Genomic DNA, 15,761 nt, shown 5'->3' with positions numbered 1-15,761 from the left:
TTATTATTATTATTATTATTATTATTATTATTATTATTATTATTATTATTATTATTATTATTATTATTATTATTATTATTATTATTATTATTATTATTATTATTATTATTATTATTATTATTATTATTATTATTATTATTATTATTATTATTATTATTATTATTATTATTATTATTATTATTATTATTATTATTATTATTATTATTATTATTATTATTATTATTATTATTATTATTATTATTATTATTATTATTATTATTATTATTATTATTATTATTATTATTATTATTATTATTATTATTATTATTATTATTATTATTATTATTATTATTATTATTATTATTATTATTATTATTATTATTATTATTATTATTATTATTATTATTATTATTATTATTATTATTATTATTATTATTATTATTATTATTATTATTATTATTATTATTATTATTATTATTATTATTATTATTATTATTATTATTATTATTATTATTATTATTATTATTATTATTATTATTATTATTATTATTATTATTATTATTATTATTATTATTATTATTATTATTATTATTATTATTATTATTATTATTATTATTATTATTATTATTATTATTATTATTATTATTATTATTATTATTATTATTATTATTATTATTATTATTATTATTATTATTATTATTATTATTATTATTATTATTATTATTATTATTATTATTATTATTATTATTATTATTATTATTATTATTATTATTATTATTATTATTATTATTATTATTATTATTATTATTATTATTATTATTATTATTATTATTATTATTATTATTATTATTATTATTATTATTATTATTATTATTATTATTATTATTATTATTATTATTATTATTATTATTATTATTATTATTATTATTATTATTATTATTATTATTATTATTATTATTATTATTATTATTATTATTATTATTATTATTATTATTATTATTATTATTATTATTATTATTATTATTATTATTATTATTATTATTATTATTATTATTATTATTATTATTATTATTATTATTATTATTATTATTATTATTATTATTATTATTATTATTATTATTATTATTATTATTATTATTATTATTATTATTATTATTATTATTATTATTATTATTATTATTATTATTATTATTATTATTATTATTATTATTATTATTATTATTATTATTATTATTATTATTATTATTATTATTATTATTATTATTATTATTATTATTATTATTATTATTATTATTATTATTATTATTATTATTATTATTATTATTATTATTATTATTATTATTATTATTATTATTATTATTATTATTATTATTATTATTATTATTATTATTATTATTATTATTATTATTATTATTATTATTATTATTATTATTATTATTATTATTATTATTATTATTATTATTATTATTATTATTATTATTATTATTATTATTATTATTATTATTATTATTATTATTATTATTATTATTATTATTATTATTATTATTATTATTATTATTATTATTATTATTATTATTATTATTATTATTATTATTATTATTATTATTATTATTATTATTATTATTATTATTATTATTATTATTATTATTATTATTATTATTATTATTATTATTATTATTATTATTATTATTATTATTATTATTATTATTATTATTATTATTATTATTATTATTATTATTATTATTACTATTACTATTACTATTACTATTACTATTACTATTACTATTACTATTACTATTACTATTACTATTACTATTATTATTATTATTATTATTATTATTATTATTATTAAATATATTTCAAAATTGTAACACGAAATTTTTAAAAATTGATATATTTTCTCTGTTGCGAGAATGTGGGCGTTATCTCATTTAAATATAAACAAATTATACCTACTGTAATTTCTGCCGTGCTATGGCAGAAACGTGTATTATAAAAAACGCATTTTGAACCTCTGCAGAGTACAATGATAATACACAGCTTTCACAATTGCAATCTTAAACAAAGCATTTGAAATAACAAAAATAATACTTGACGTGTGCCTACATAATTGGGAAGAAATTTTAAATGTAATGTATTTTGCGATAAATCGTTTTTGACATAGCACAATTCTGGATCGTAATAAGAAAATTTGTATTCACTTACTTTCTTATTGGTGCCTCTATCAATGTAAAAAAAACAGTGTGAGTGAAAGCAATAAAGGTTTTGAGTGAATCCATTGAGTGAAATTATTGAGAACATTTTCACTCAATATTGGTAATTTTGATCATTTTACTTATTTGTGATTATATTATATTATAACTAAAACTGAGTACTTTCACTCAAATAAATCAACATAAATAAATACTTCACGTAAACTCGTATTTAGTGCACAGAGTAAATGTCCTGAGTGAGTTTAAATGTATATTAAATGTATATAATATTAATTTCGATAATTTGAATGGTGCCGTGAAGATCGCACCACTTACATATTGCTTCTGTAATCTCGAACACAGTTGATGCTCCGTTAGATGCTCAAGAACAGCGTGATCACCAGGAGAACATGCCTTAGCCGGCGACGGCGGGTCTCAGCTGGCGGATCTCATCCAGGACAAGAGGAGGCCCCTCGAACTGAATTAATTTCAACAATATTTATCCTAATTAATCATTTATGAGTAATTTATTTTTGCACTCAATATTTAATTAATTAAAAACCAAATCTGAATAAATGGCTCAATAATAGTTAAATTTAAATCATATTAGAGAAAAAGTCAACTCTAAATTGGTTTTATATACTCAGTATACAGTCAAAAGTCGCTCAATAGATAGCGGTAACTCGGATTAAACTCACTTCTGATTCAATAATTTCACTCAGTTGTACTCATACTAATAGAGTGAAAAGAACTCCGTACAAAACATATCGAAATTGAACACCGGCCAATTTTTATGAACCTTCGTATTTTGATAGTTCTCGTCATGCTGATCAAAAGTCTCAATGTGCACGAAGCCCTACAACCCCCCAAAACCTCCCCCAAAGATCAAGGGAGGTTTTGGGGGGTATAATGAACTTGACAGATTACAGGTCAATTGGCTTACCGTAATATTTCACTACTGTAGTCGAACCTACAGACACCTATACTATAACTAGGCTTAATACTATCAATGGGCACCGAGCCCTACAACTCCCACCAACTCCCCAAAACCACCCCAAAGGTCAGGGGGATGCACTTGACAGATTATCGGTCAATAAAACTACCGAAATATTTTACTTCTGCAGTCGAACCTATAGCCACCCAAATTGTAACTAGGATTAAGATTACTATCTCCAAAAGACTTAACTCCCCATCCCTCTCCCTTCCCACCAACTACCAAAGCCTGTCATGTGACTTTTCACTGCTTACTGATTGTGTTTAATCGTGAATTCCATCTCAAGCCACCTAAACGATCACTACTCTCTACTCTCCTACGCCGACCCCCGACAATTGAACCACCCACCCCCAACCCAAATCCCACGGTTGGGGTCGGACCAACCCCAGTTCTTATCGAAGCCTGACATGACTTCCTTGCTTACGGCTTATGAAACCGTTCAATCTTGAATTCCATCCTACACCCATCTTATTGTTTAATACCCTTTAACCCACAAAAAGTACCAAAGCCTGCCATAAGATTTTTTGCTGTTTGTGGGATGTGGACCCCTGGCTGTAGGTTCGATTGCAGTAGTAAAATATTTCTTTAGTTTTATTGACCGATAATCTGTCAAGTACATCCCCGTGACCTTTGGGGATGGTTTTGGAGGGTTGATGGGAGTTGTAGGGCTCAGTGCCCATTGGTAGTCTTAAGCCTAGTTATGGTATAGGTGTCTGTAGGTGCGACTACAGTAGTGAAATATTACGGTAAGCCAATTGACCTGTAATCTGTCATGTTCTTGATGATCTATGGAGGTGGTTTTGTTAATCAGCATGACGAGGACTATATCAAAATACGAAGTTTCATAAAAATTGACCGGTATTCAGTTTCCATATGTTTTGTGCGGGGTTCTTTCACGCAATCGGGTGTACAGAGAAATTGACTCATTGTTGAGTAAAATTGAAATGAAATTTGAGTGATTTTTTTTACAGTGTATGTATATTTTTCGCATGTTTCAGTATCTACATTAGGTCAAATAATTTGATTACCGCATTAGTTTTGGCTATTAGCTGTTCTATAATGTTATTTCTTAATAGATTATAATCATTGAAATATGTTACAATTATTAAAAATTTCGTTAAGCAAACATCTTTAAAAAAATTTGGAAAAGATCTGATTAAATATCTTATTCTTTACTGAAGAAATTTTTTAAATTTCGACAAATTCTAAACTCACTCGTAATTTAATTTTGTTTATGGCCTGCACAGGCGAAACTAAAGGGTGTCCCAAAAAACAGGATTTCATATGAGGAAAAAAGATTTTATTAATTAAAAAGGTGGCAAAGTTTGTAAATGTTTTTAAAGGATAGACATTGCCATTCAGACATTCAGGGTATCGGACAGATGTCCTCCGCCACGCATACCTGCGGCGGCTGAATTTCGTCGATAACTCTCTGAATTTCTGCCATTAGTTCAGGAATGGTATTCATTAGCAAAATAAACTTTACGAATCCCCACAGAAAAAAAGTCGCATGGCGTAAGGTCGCATGGTGTAAGATCGCATGATCGTGGTGGCCTGGTCACTTCACTGTTAAGTAAGATGACTCGTCCATTAAATTTCCTCCGTAACAAGAGGATACTTTCACATGCCGTATGGCAGGTGACATCATCCTATTCGAACCACATGTCAACTAAATGAGGCCACAAAAAGTAAAATAGCGCTCTCGATATCGTTCTCCATTGACAGTCACTGCGTTTTCAGCGTCATTTAAAAAAAAAAACGGACCCCACCAACGTAAAATCCACACCACACTCTCAGTATTTGGGTATGGAGTGGTCATTCTTGAATGACCCGAGGATTGTCTGCCCCAAATTTAATAGTTTAGCTTGACTGAGATGGAAATGCGCCTCTTCGGTAAAGATGAATTTCTTAGAAAAATCACTCTTGTTGATTCTCCAATATCCAATCAACGAATGTTCAGCGGATTAAGTGGTCGCCTGGCTTTAATTCCTGAGTTAGGTGAATCTTGAAGGCAAAATGTGGCAACTAATGTTTTCACAGTTATTTCATTGGGGGTGTTCTTTCCACCAAAAATTCCACGTAGTTTGCGCACAGTCTCAGCTACACATTCTCACTACTTGTGTACTCTAGTACCCATAAAATTTGAAAACTTAAAAGACGAAGAAAATTGAATTGGGTCATGAAAATGTTGGTTCTGTTTTCCCTTTAAAAATTATTAAAAAGTGACGAAGAAAATGTGTTAAAAAATTTTGCTCCACTTTAGCAATAATTTGCATTTTTTTAATACTACATTTTTTGTCCTATAACATACTATCTTCGAAATAGGTTTATAATCAACTATAGGTACTTAAGAAAAACTTTCTTTCCATATAAATTTGTCTACATCCTTGAAGTAGGTATTTACCTAACTAAAACTATAAAGAGATCCGGTAAGCTCTTCTTTTGATGTAATAATTAGTTATAATTGTTTCTGCCTAGCAACGTTAAGTCTAGCGTCTAGCTTGGATGCCGTAATAACAGAACAAAACCGCAAAATATGAATTAAATATATGTATATCTTTTAATATCCATTAATAACCAAATCATTTTATTTCTTTTATTACAAAGCAACGTTTATGACACGAGTCTTTTGGGAAAATCTGTAGTTAATAAAATGATTACTTAATGAAACACTGACTTATTATTTGCAACTTTACAGTACTGGACAAACCAAGTATTTATAACTGCATAATTATTAAGATAATCGGAAATTTGTTGAAATTAATATACATTGTTTCTAAAATGTGATACCAAACTAGAGATAGGAAATGTCACTTTAAGCAAAAAGCTCCCTTAGAACATAGATCCAGAAACATTTAGTAAAAAAATTACAAGGTGATAAAAGTGCAGTACCAACACACTTTTTTTGAGTATCACCTTCTGGTCTTTAGATTATGGATTGGAATAATTTTTTTGAGGAATTTTCTCTTTTATTCAAGGCGACAGAGATGCAGGGTAACTTAAGGTTTTTATATAAAAAAAAGTCGTACATTTTCAGTAAAATAGTATTTTTTTTAAAGAACTTATTGAAAAACACAAAAAATGTACCGTATTCGGTATTAATCATTTATATCGTTTTTCAGAAAATTTGCAATTAACTATTTTGGATGGATTGTTTTCAAATTTTGGTGATCCTTTATAGCAGTTAAGACAAGGAATCTTTAATGGTATCTAAAGGTACAGTTGGGGGTTAATGAAAAAAATTGATATCTAAGAAATAATAGATTCTTACATCTTCATTAATAGATTGTAATCAATGGTACCTTTAATTTTCGGAATCATTGAGTGCATTGAATTTTTAGAATTAAATAATACATTTTTTAGATGAAAAAAATCCTATACTCCTGCATCTACGCCGAAAAAAAATTAAGATTATTCCAATCAGTAATATAAATATACATACCTACCAAGTTTCATTAAGATTGAAATCTGATCCGCAAGTTACTTATGTAAAATATTGTTTTTTTCAATGCATCTCTAACCCCCCTAACTTTTTTCCTAGTCCTTTTCGAGCTAGTGTTTATAGAAAACTTTCTTTTAAAACGAAAACTATCTAAAATTCATTATTATTAGTTTTATTGGACACTATATAATACTATAATTCAATGCATGTAGGGACATTAATCAACAAAATTGTTACATCTCGCAATATCATCAGTTAGAAATTATTTGGCCTAGTGGCTACGGAGGTCTTGATTTCATAATATAATGTAGACGTAATTTAATATTGGTCGGGTCATTACTTCTCATAGTTGTTTTCCACAATGTCATCAGGTAATGTAGTTATTTTATATTTTTTTCTAGATATGATTTTTTCGATATATCTTTTTTAATTTCGTGTAGTTGTTTAACAAATAATTTTTTAGTAGAAGATGGCTTTGGGGATTAAACCGATCGATATTTATCCTTCTGTATAATAAACAAGGCAATATCAATATGAAAACTGACACAAAAGAATAATAAAACCATTTATGGATATGGAGTACTGAAGTATGATAAATATTAATAAAATTTGGAGAGGGTGATGTTCTTGTCATCCATGAGTCCCTTCTAATTGTGCCATGACTGGAAAAATGTGTTGAGTATTTTATAACAATTATAATCTAAAATTGAAATATTAATCATAAGCTTTGATGTGTATATCCCTAATAATTAGGTAGACATCTTTATACAGGGTGTCTCATAATTAGCTGCCAACCCTGAACAGGCCGATTCTATGATCAAAACTAAGTAAAAAAAGTTCATATGAACATGGGTCCGGAAATGCTTCCTAAGGGCACAGGGACCCATTGAAAAGGGAGGAATGGAAATAATTTTTTTGCAATATCTCTCAATCGCGTTGTGATAAATGAATGTAATTTGGTATACACAGCTAAATTTTGATGAGCAATTTGATGGACTAATCCATTTATTTCCACAAGGTCCATTGGGATGGGTACGGGGGGCCCTTGGTACTTTGAGTGTGTAACTTTTTCATCTTTGACTTTTTAACAAATTGGACAGCAAATTCCGTTTTCCCGAACTGTTTTACGTTAAAAAGGTACTCTTGTTTCAAATCGTTATCTTTAACGGTTTCTGAGAAAATCGCTCTTGAATTAATCCCACTTTGGTCAATTTCATAGTAATTTAAACAAAAAAAATTTTTTGTTTAAATTTAATCTAATTTTAATAAAAAAATAATAATAAAAAATTAAATTAAATAAAGATTAATCCTTTTAATGGAAAAGAGAGGAAAGGAAAATTATTATTATTATTTTTTGTCACATTTTGTGTCACAAATTGTTTCACATTTTTCATGACAGTTTCGCGTGCCATCATTTAAATTCTTACATTTCTTAGCTGTGATCTTTGTGCTTGACTTTGCATTTCATTCTATTTTTTTATAACCATGCACCATCATGGTTTTACTAACCGTGAATATGCCGATATGCATTTTATTTATGGTTTCTGTAATGGGAATAGTCTGGTGGCTCAAAAAGAGTATCGGCAACGTTTCCCTGCTAGAAGGCAATCTTCTGCAAGATTGTTTAGGAAAATTCATGCAAGAACGATGGGATCAGAAGCCCTAACTCCAAGATATCGTGAATTTGGCCATCCAAGGAGGCGTAGGCATGATTTAGATGAAGTAATTTTAGGATTTTTTTTAACGTAATCCTACTGCGAGTGTAAGAATAGCGATTGCTCATGATGGTTCATGGTTGTAAAAAAATCGAATGAAATGTAAAGTCAAGCACAAAGATCACAGCTAAGAAGATGAAATGTAAGAATTTAAATGATAACACGCGAAAGTGACATCATTACAACGAAACTGATGCCTACTATGTGAAATATTTAAAAAAAGCAGTTACTGTTCTAAGCCATACATTATTATTTCTAATTAAACTACGCAGAATACGAAAAAAAAGTAGGGACATTTTTTCTTCAAAAAAGTCGAATTCACTAAAAAATAAAATTATTTGTTTGATAATTCAGAGGAATAAAAAAAAATCGAAAAATTTCTGTTGAAACTTGTGAGAGTTAAAGACCCTTATGGTATGATTATTACCTACTATTTTCTTTCCATTATCTTAATCAGAAAGAAAGTTATTTTAAAAAATATCCAAATGACGAGACCCCTTTGGAGGGCCATATCTCAGTAACGGTGCTCCGTAGGACCAATGTTTATAGGACCTTTTTTTACTATTTTTGGCTCTACTTCACCTCCTTAAATTTTGTACCAACTTTTTCAAACACCCTGTATAACTAATTATAATATGAATACTTACAGTAACCAAGAAAAACTAGATATAATTTTAATTTATGGAGAGTACCGGAAGAACGCTAAAACTGCCAGGCATTTATACCAACGTTTCAGCAGAGACAACTTCCATCAAATAAAATTTTCGAAAGTTATCCAGGAATTTGGCGGCAGATGGAAGTTTTCAAAAGAAAAGAAGAGTTTTTAAACCCAGAAGGGCAAGAGATGAAGAACATTCGATAAAGATGTTAAATGACCTGTTAGATATCCGGATCTCACTCCTATAGATTTCTTTCTTTGGTCTTACGTCAAAAAAAAAGTTTACTCTTCGCCATTAAATGATATTGACGACCTTAAAAACAGAATAAGAGTAGAATGTCGGAGGTCATTTTGAACATTTCAAATAAGTATTGTTTTAAATTGTTATATTATTATCGCATTAAAAATAAAATATGTTACTTTAAAAAACATAATAACTTGTTTCCGCAGTGGCTATCATTTTTCAGAATGAAGCTACTAAAAGAAGGGTTCATCTTTTTTACTGCTTTTCTAGCAATATTTCTAATAAAACTATTCCTTACATAGCTGTACGCAGAAAAAAATATCTTCCAGAACTGATTAAAAAATATATAGTGTGACATCTGAACAAAAACAGTTGACTATAACAATGTTGACATATGTTACCATAGAGACGATCTAATAATGTCATTTGATAGAGTTTGATTTAAAAATATATAGGGTTTGTTATAGCTATCTGCTAAAGTAAAAGAGATACAGGGCCGCGAATACCAAACTGAATCACCCGGTATATTTATAATTTGTTGTAGTTCTGAAGTACTCATTATTTCCCTAGTGTCCCCTATATTTGGTATACTTGATTTTTTTGGGAATTCTAAGAATACCTATCTAACAATAAAAAGAAATTCATTCATTCATTATAAGAAGAAAAGTATCAAGGTAGACATGATGTCACCCAAGTGGAACGTCCGCATAAGATATCCATCAAGGTCCAAAACAATAAATGACAATAGATTATGCTGTACTGTGTAATTTATTTATTTTGAAGATTTGTTGAAATGTATTCAATGATTTATCTTCAATTATAATTTAAAAAAATTGTCATGTCCTTTGCAAAGTCACTCATACGATATAATGATAAATAGTTTCTAATAAGTAAACTTCTAAAGGCGTAAGTGTAAGTATTTCAGATTGTTTTTGAATTACGAAGTACAAACACAGTTAAAAGAAAAAGAAATACATGATAGCCTGGGGCTGAAATATAAAATTGTCTTTCAGACAGCGACAATATGAGACAAAAATATTTTTTGATGCTCACTGACGTCATTTTACAGACACGTAACATCATATCGCAATTTAAAAGATGACGACTAGTTTGAATTTTAATTAATTGTTACTAATTGTTATTATTAATTATTAAAAATGTATAAATTTTTATTTTTACGTTTTCAATTTTATTGTTTATGACATTCGATTAATTTATATGTTGTGGTTATAATACGTATTCAATTCTTGTTGGTGGAACTCGGTAAATATAAGATTATCTTTGTTTCTCCTATACGTGTTAAAATTCTTCCACTCGCATTATAATCAATCAAATGTATTTTTTTATTAATTCTGGACCAAAACATTATTATTATAATGGAAAATCTCGAATCTACAGAAATTCTTATGGAGATTAAGGTGATAAAAACATCACATACTGTAAATGAACTGCATTTTGAAATATTAAACAAATTGGTATACAGTTCGTGAAATATTCTTGTCAAGACAATGGCATTGTCATTTTTTTCTGGATATTGTTTTTCTAAAAGAGAAAATCATTTGTGTTTATTTATATTTTACTTAAATCAAAGCGTAGTCAAATAAAAAATAAATAAATATTACACAAGGGATCAATAAAAATTCTGACAAAACTACAGCGTGTCTTATGACTATGTGCAACTAGCTACTCACGTTATATTACAATCAATCCAATGTCACTCATTGTTATTATTAGCGATTATTTGAATCATCTACAAAATAAAACTTATTTCTATTATTACAAATTCTATAGGGTATCCCTGAAAAGGATGGACAACGCTTGACCACAGGTTCCTTGGATGAAAATAAGACTATTTAGCCTAATTTACCTATATACAAAAGTGCACGCCTGCTAAGATATAGCCTTCTAAATATAGAATAAATAACCTAGTTTTTTTCGAATAATTTGATACACATATATTTTTGTATAAGGACAATGGAAGAATTTGGTGAAAATACATATACAGGATGTTCTCTTTCTAGTGCCTGTGCGCCACTAGCTATTGCCTCTTACAAAATTGATATCGCTAATGGATTTCGAGTAAAATTGGCATTTTTATACATCAAAGGCAAAAAATCCGATTACTAAAAAAATAATTTGTAACTGCAGCCTCAAAACAGGGAATAATAATGAAAAAACTTCACATTAAAAATAAATTAACCACACATTTTTAGTCTTATTATCTTATTATCAATTAATAAAATAAAAAAATCAACATTATTTTAAATAAACAATATCAACTAATAATATAAGAAAGTGAACATAAACATTTTAAATAAATCTAAATTGATATTTGTAACACTAAAATAATATTATAGTAAATGTGACTTTCTTGTTCTTGAACGAAGGCATTAATTCTTCTTAGGAAATTAAAATGAATTGTGTATCCATTACCTACATTAATATATATATAAACTAGCTCTACAGGCCTAGTAGGCCCATGGCTTGATTGACCACTTTCTTCCATTCCTGTCTGTCCAGAGCTTTTTCCCTCCAACCTTGTACTCCCATTTGTCGCATGTCGTCTTCCACCTCCTTCTTCCACCTGACTCTCGGCCTTCCTTGTCTTCTTGTATTTCCGATTTTACAATTTATTATTCTTGCGGGAACTCTTTCTGAATGCATCCTCGTGATATGTCCCAACCATCTAATTCTTTGTGCCTTTATCACCCCTATTATGTCTGGTTCCTTGTATAATTCTTTTATTTCATTATTAGTACGTCTTTCCCACATACCGTTTACTTCTTTTCCTCCATAAATATTTCTTAATATTTTACGCTCCCAGACTCTTAGTCTGTCCTGCTCTTCCTTTCTTAAAACCCATGTTTCGCTTGCATACATCACTATAGGTCTTATCATTGACTTGTAAATCCTTATTTTTAGTGATTGAGTCATGTCTTTGTTTTTCAAAAGTCTCCTCATTGCATGTACACATCTGTTTCCTGCCATCAGTCTTGCCTGTATCTCTCTTTTTATATCTGGCCTTCTGGAGAACACTGTGCCTAGATATCGGAATTCCTCTACTTCCTCGAAATTGTATACTTTGTTATTTTCTGTTCTTATTGTCAATTTATTGCCTACTTTGTACTCTTTATCTGTCCATGTCATATATTTGTTTTATTTTCGTTTATCTGCAATCCTACTTTTCGGGCTCTCTCTAGATGTTTTAGTTTTGTTTTCAGTTCTTGCTGTGTTCTTGTTACGATTGCAATATCATCCGCGAACGCCAGACACTGGTGTCTTTTGTGGAAAAGCAACCCATTTCTGTTCATCTTTGCTTCTCTTATTATTTTTTCCAGATTGTGTATCCATTACCTACATTAATACCTAACATTAATTTCATTTTGTATTCTTTCCCATAATTCGTTTTCTGCATTTATTGTAAAGCTATAAACTGTGATCCTCAACGCTCCCCAAAGGAAATAATTACATGGGTTTAGGTCCGAGGATCGAGGTGACAATTTTAAAGGGACAGTATTTCCTCTACCTATCCACCTGTTAGGATAGTGCTCATCTAAGTATTGCCTTACCGATGAGGAAAATCCTATTATCTCATAGTGTTATCGGTAACTCTTCAGGCAGGTAGGAGGGTAATCTCATGTGGAGAATTCTAAATAATTTTCTGCGTTCAGTGCAGCAGGTAATATTATTACCACATTGGAACCGTCTTTTACTGATTCCATGTGGATTTTTCATCACAATAAACATGTTCATTATGTGAATTAAAAATACCCCTTCTAGTAAAAGCGGTTTCGTCTGTAAAAAGGATTTTCTTGTGGATATTATCGTCTCTGTTTCCTGAGTTCCTGAATACTTTGACTTAAAGCAACACGTGATGGAGGATCTATTGGTAGGTAACAGTTCTTGAACTGATTGAAGGTGGATTTGGAATTCTTCGATTAGGAATTCTTTTAGCATATGTTCGAACACTAGCAGAACAATTTCCTTCACAGTAACCCAAAACTAGCAACACATCAGTTTGTTGCAAAAGTATAAATTGTAGCCATAGTATTGTAGTACTAAAAAACAAAGTAAGCTAAAATTAAATAGCACCTAGCTTGACGCTGAATCTTTTAATTATTGTTGTGAATTTATACTGATTTTATATTATTTAATGTGTAAAAAATGCCAATTTTGCTCGAAATCCATAAACGATATCAAAATTTTGTAAGAGGCAAAAAATCTTTTAAAATAGTGCTTATTTTCTGTCGTCACTGGCGTACACACAAAAAAGTTACAAGATAGCCAGTGGCGCACAGGCATTAGAAAGAGTACATCCTATATATGTATTCCCACCAAATTCTATATTTACATTGCCCTTATATAAAAAAATATGTGACCAAATTTGTAGTTTCTAAGAAAAACAGTTTTCAAATTATTTGAAAAAAACTAGGTTATCTGTTGTATATTTAGAAGGTGATATCTTAGTAGGCGTGCACTTTTCTTAGATTAGGTAAGTAAGGCTAAATAGTCTTATTTTCATCCAAAGAACCTGTGGTCAAGCGTTGTCCATCCTTTTCAGGGACACCCTGTATATAGTCCCTCTAGATTTATAGTGACTATTTCATTAATTACGTTATACTCATTCACATTTAGTTACAGTGTAACTAATCAAAGCGTCATGTTTTGATTATTTTTTACTAATCGGTCATTATGCTAACAAAACTGCTGAGCTTTTATCGCTGGCAAAATCATGTTCATAGTGTGCGGTACGTATTTACTTTAGGTTCTATCTTTTAAGCTGCCTTGTATATTTTGATAAAGATTTGGCATATATTACACATTAATGTCCATTATACTTAAACTTGTTTTACACTATTACTATGTATTACCTACAAGGTTTTAAAATCAGGCTAGTCCCAACACAAAGATGCTATCGAACTGAAAATATTATTTTTATAGGTACCTACTAGTGATGTAACGAATGCCAGTTTTTAAGCATTCGCGTATGCGAATGCGAACATCTGTTGTTGACATTCGCGAATGCGAATGCGAATACGAATATTCAGTTTTTAAATCTAGCGCTATTTATCTATGATTCAAAATATGCCGCGCGCGACGCACATAATAATATTTGCGGTGACAGCGACGCTAGAGGCTAAATACATTAGCGTTGTTAATTTGGTAGAACGGTATTTTTGTATGATTGGAATTTTATTTTGTTTTCGCTACCGGCTCAGAAGAGTTTGTGAATTGTGAGGTTAGACTGTTGTTAGTTATTTCTTAACTTTTTTGTTTAATTTACCTAATATTGTTTTCACATTCTGTATTTTTCTTTCACGTTCATATTCGCAAAATATTCAAAGATATTTGCGAATGCGAATATCATAAATCAAACGAATATTCGCGAATGCGAATGCGGATCATCACTAGTACCTACATACTATTAAATATTTTTTACATACAGTACACACTATGAATATTTTTCTATATAGCTGGTACTCTTAATTTATTTCCATGGAATGAACGGTTTTTCAAATAAATTGATTTATGAAAAAGTAATAAAAAAATAGTAGGTATAAGAGCAGGAGCAAGTAGAATTAAATTTTTTACAAATTGTTTCATGCACTTAATTTATTTAATTTTACAAGTGAAAAACCCTTTGAAGTAGCTGAAGAGAAACAAATTAAAAATTAAAAATAAATATAGCAATACTTTCCAAATGCTTTTAGTGATCGATAGGTAGGTCGAGAGGGACCAGTTTTATAGACACCAAGGTCGCCCGACTTAAATCCGTTAGCTTTTCTGTCTTTCCAAAGGAATCCATTAAATACCCGTAAATATTAGAAAATAAATTTTGTTGAAAATAACAGAACTGGTAATCTGGTTTCTCATTTTTCATTATTAAGCAAATGTTTCTTTTTAACTTTAAGATTTCAACATTCAATCTAGTTCTCCAACAATAGGTAATGTTTTGTCATCAGCAAAACATAACATATGATTGGTTATAACGCAATAACTTAAATAATATTGTCAAATATCATTCGAAACAATGCCCATGGAAAATTTTTTGGTTGAATTTTGTTTTTACGAAAATTAATTAAGTATCAAGTAAGAAACTCAGACTATTACAAAAATTTTCTGGCAAATTAAATATCTTTATTATACGTATACAGGGTGAGTCAAAATTCACTCCCCAGCGGCCGGATATATATTCTAGAATAAAAAACAAAACAAAAATGTAGAATACTAAAATCTCGAAAGCGGAGCCGTTTTCGAATAAATTATTAATTTTAGTTCAATAAATGCGCAATTTTCGACTTACTAATCAAGTTGACAGAAATCTTGTTGACACGGATTTACTTGACAGCAAGCTTTAGGAGCTTGTAACGATAACGCTCGTGCTGCCGAGCGTTTGTACAAGGAACAATTTCCGAATCGCCATCATCCCGGTCACAAAAGAATCCAAAATGAAGAAATACGTACTGTGAAACAAGAACGTTCTTTGTATGCCGGTCGGCCTCGAAAATTGGCATGGCAACAGGAAGAACGGTTACT

General features: G+C 28.8%; 1 protein-coding gene across 1 annotated transcript; it reads right to left on the bottom strand.

Annotated features, from left to right (window-relative positions):
- Positions 1-11,684: 11,684 nt before the first annotated feature.
- Positions 11,685-12,371, bottom strand: LOC108914683. The gene has a single exon (XM_018720534.1). The coding sequence runs from the start codon at positions 12,369-12,371 to the stop codon at positions 11,685-11,687; it is 687 nt and encodes a 228-aa protein (XP_018576050.1).
- Between the last annotated feature and the right edge of the window lie 3,390 nt (positions 12,372-15,761).

This window comes from Anoplophora glabripennis, unplaced genomic scaffold (genome assembly GCF_000390285.2).
Source record: "Anoplophora glabripennis isolate ALB-LARVAE unplaced genomic scaffold, Agla_2.0 scaffold1048, whole genome shotgun sequence".
Taxonomy (NCBI): domain Eukaryota; kingdom Metazoa; phylum Arthropoda; class Insecta; order Coleoptera; family Cerambycidae; genus Anoplophora; species Anoplophora glabripennis.
The sequence above is the reverse complement of the archived record's forward strand: the minus strand, read 5'-3'. Positions and strand labels throughout refer to the sequence as shown.

Coding starts and splice junctions, on each gene's coding strand:
- LOC108914683 (XM_018720534.1), bottom strand. CDS start 12,371: ATGACATGGACAGATAAAGAGTACAAAGTAGGCAATAAATTGACAATA.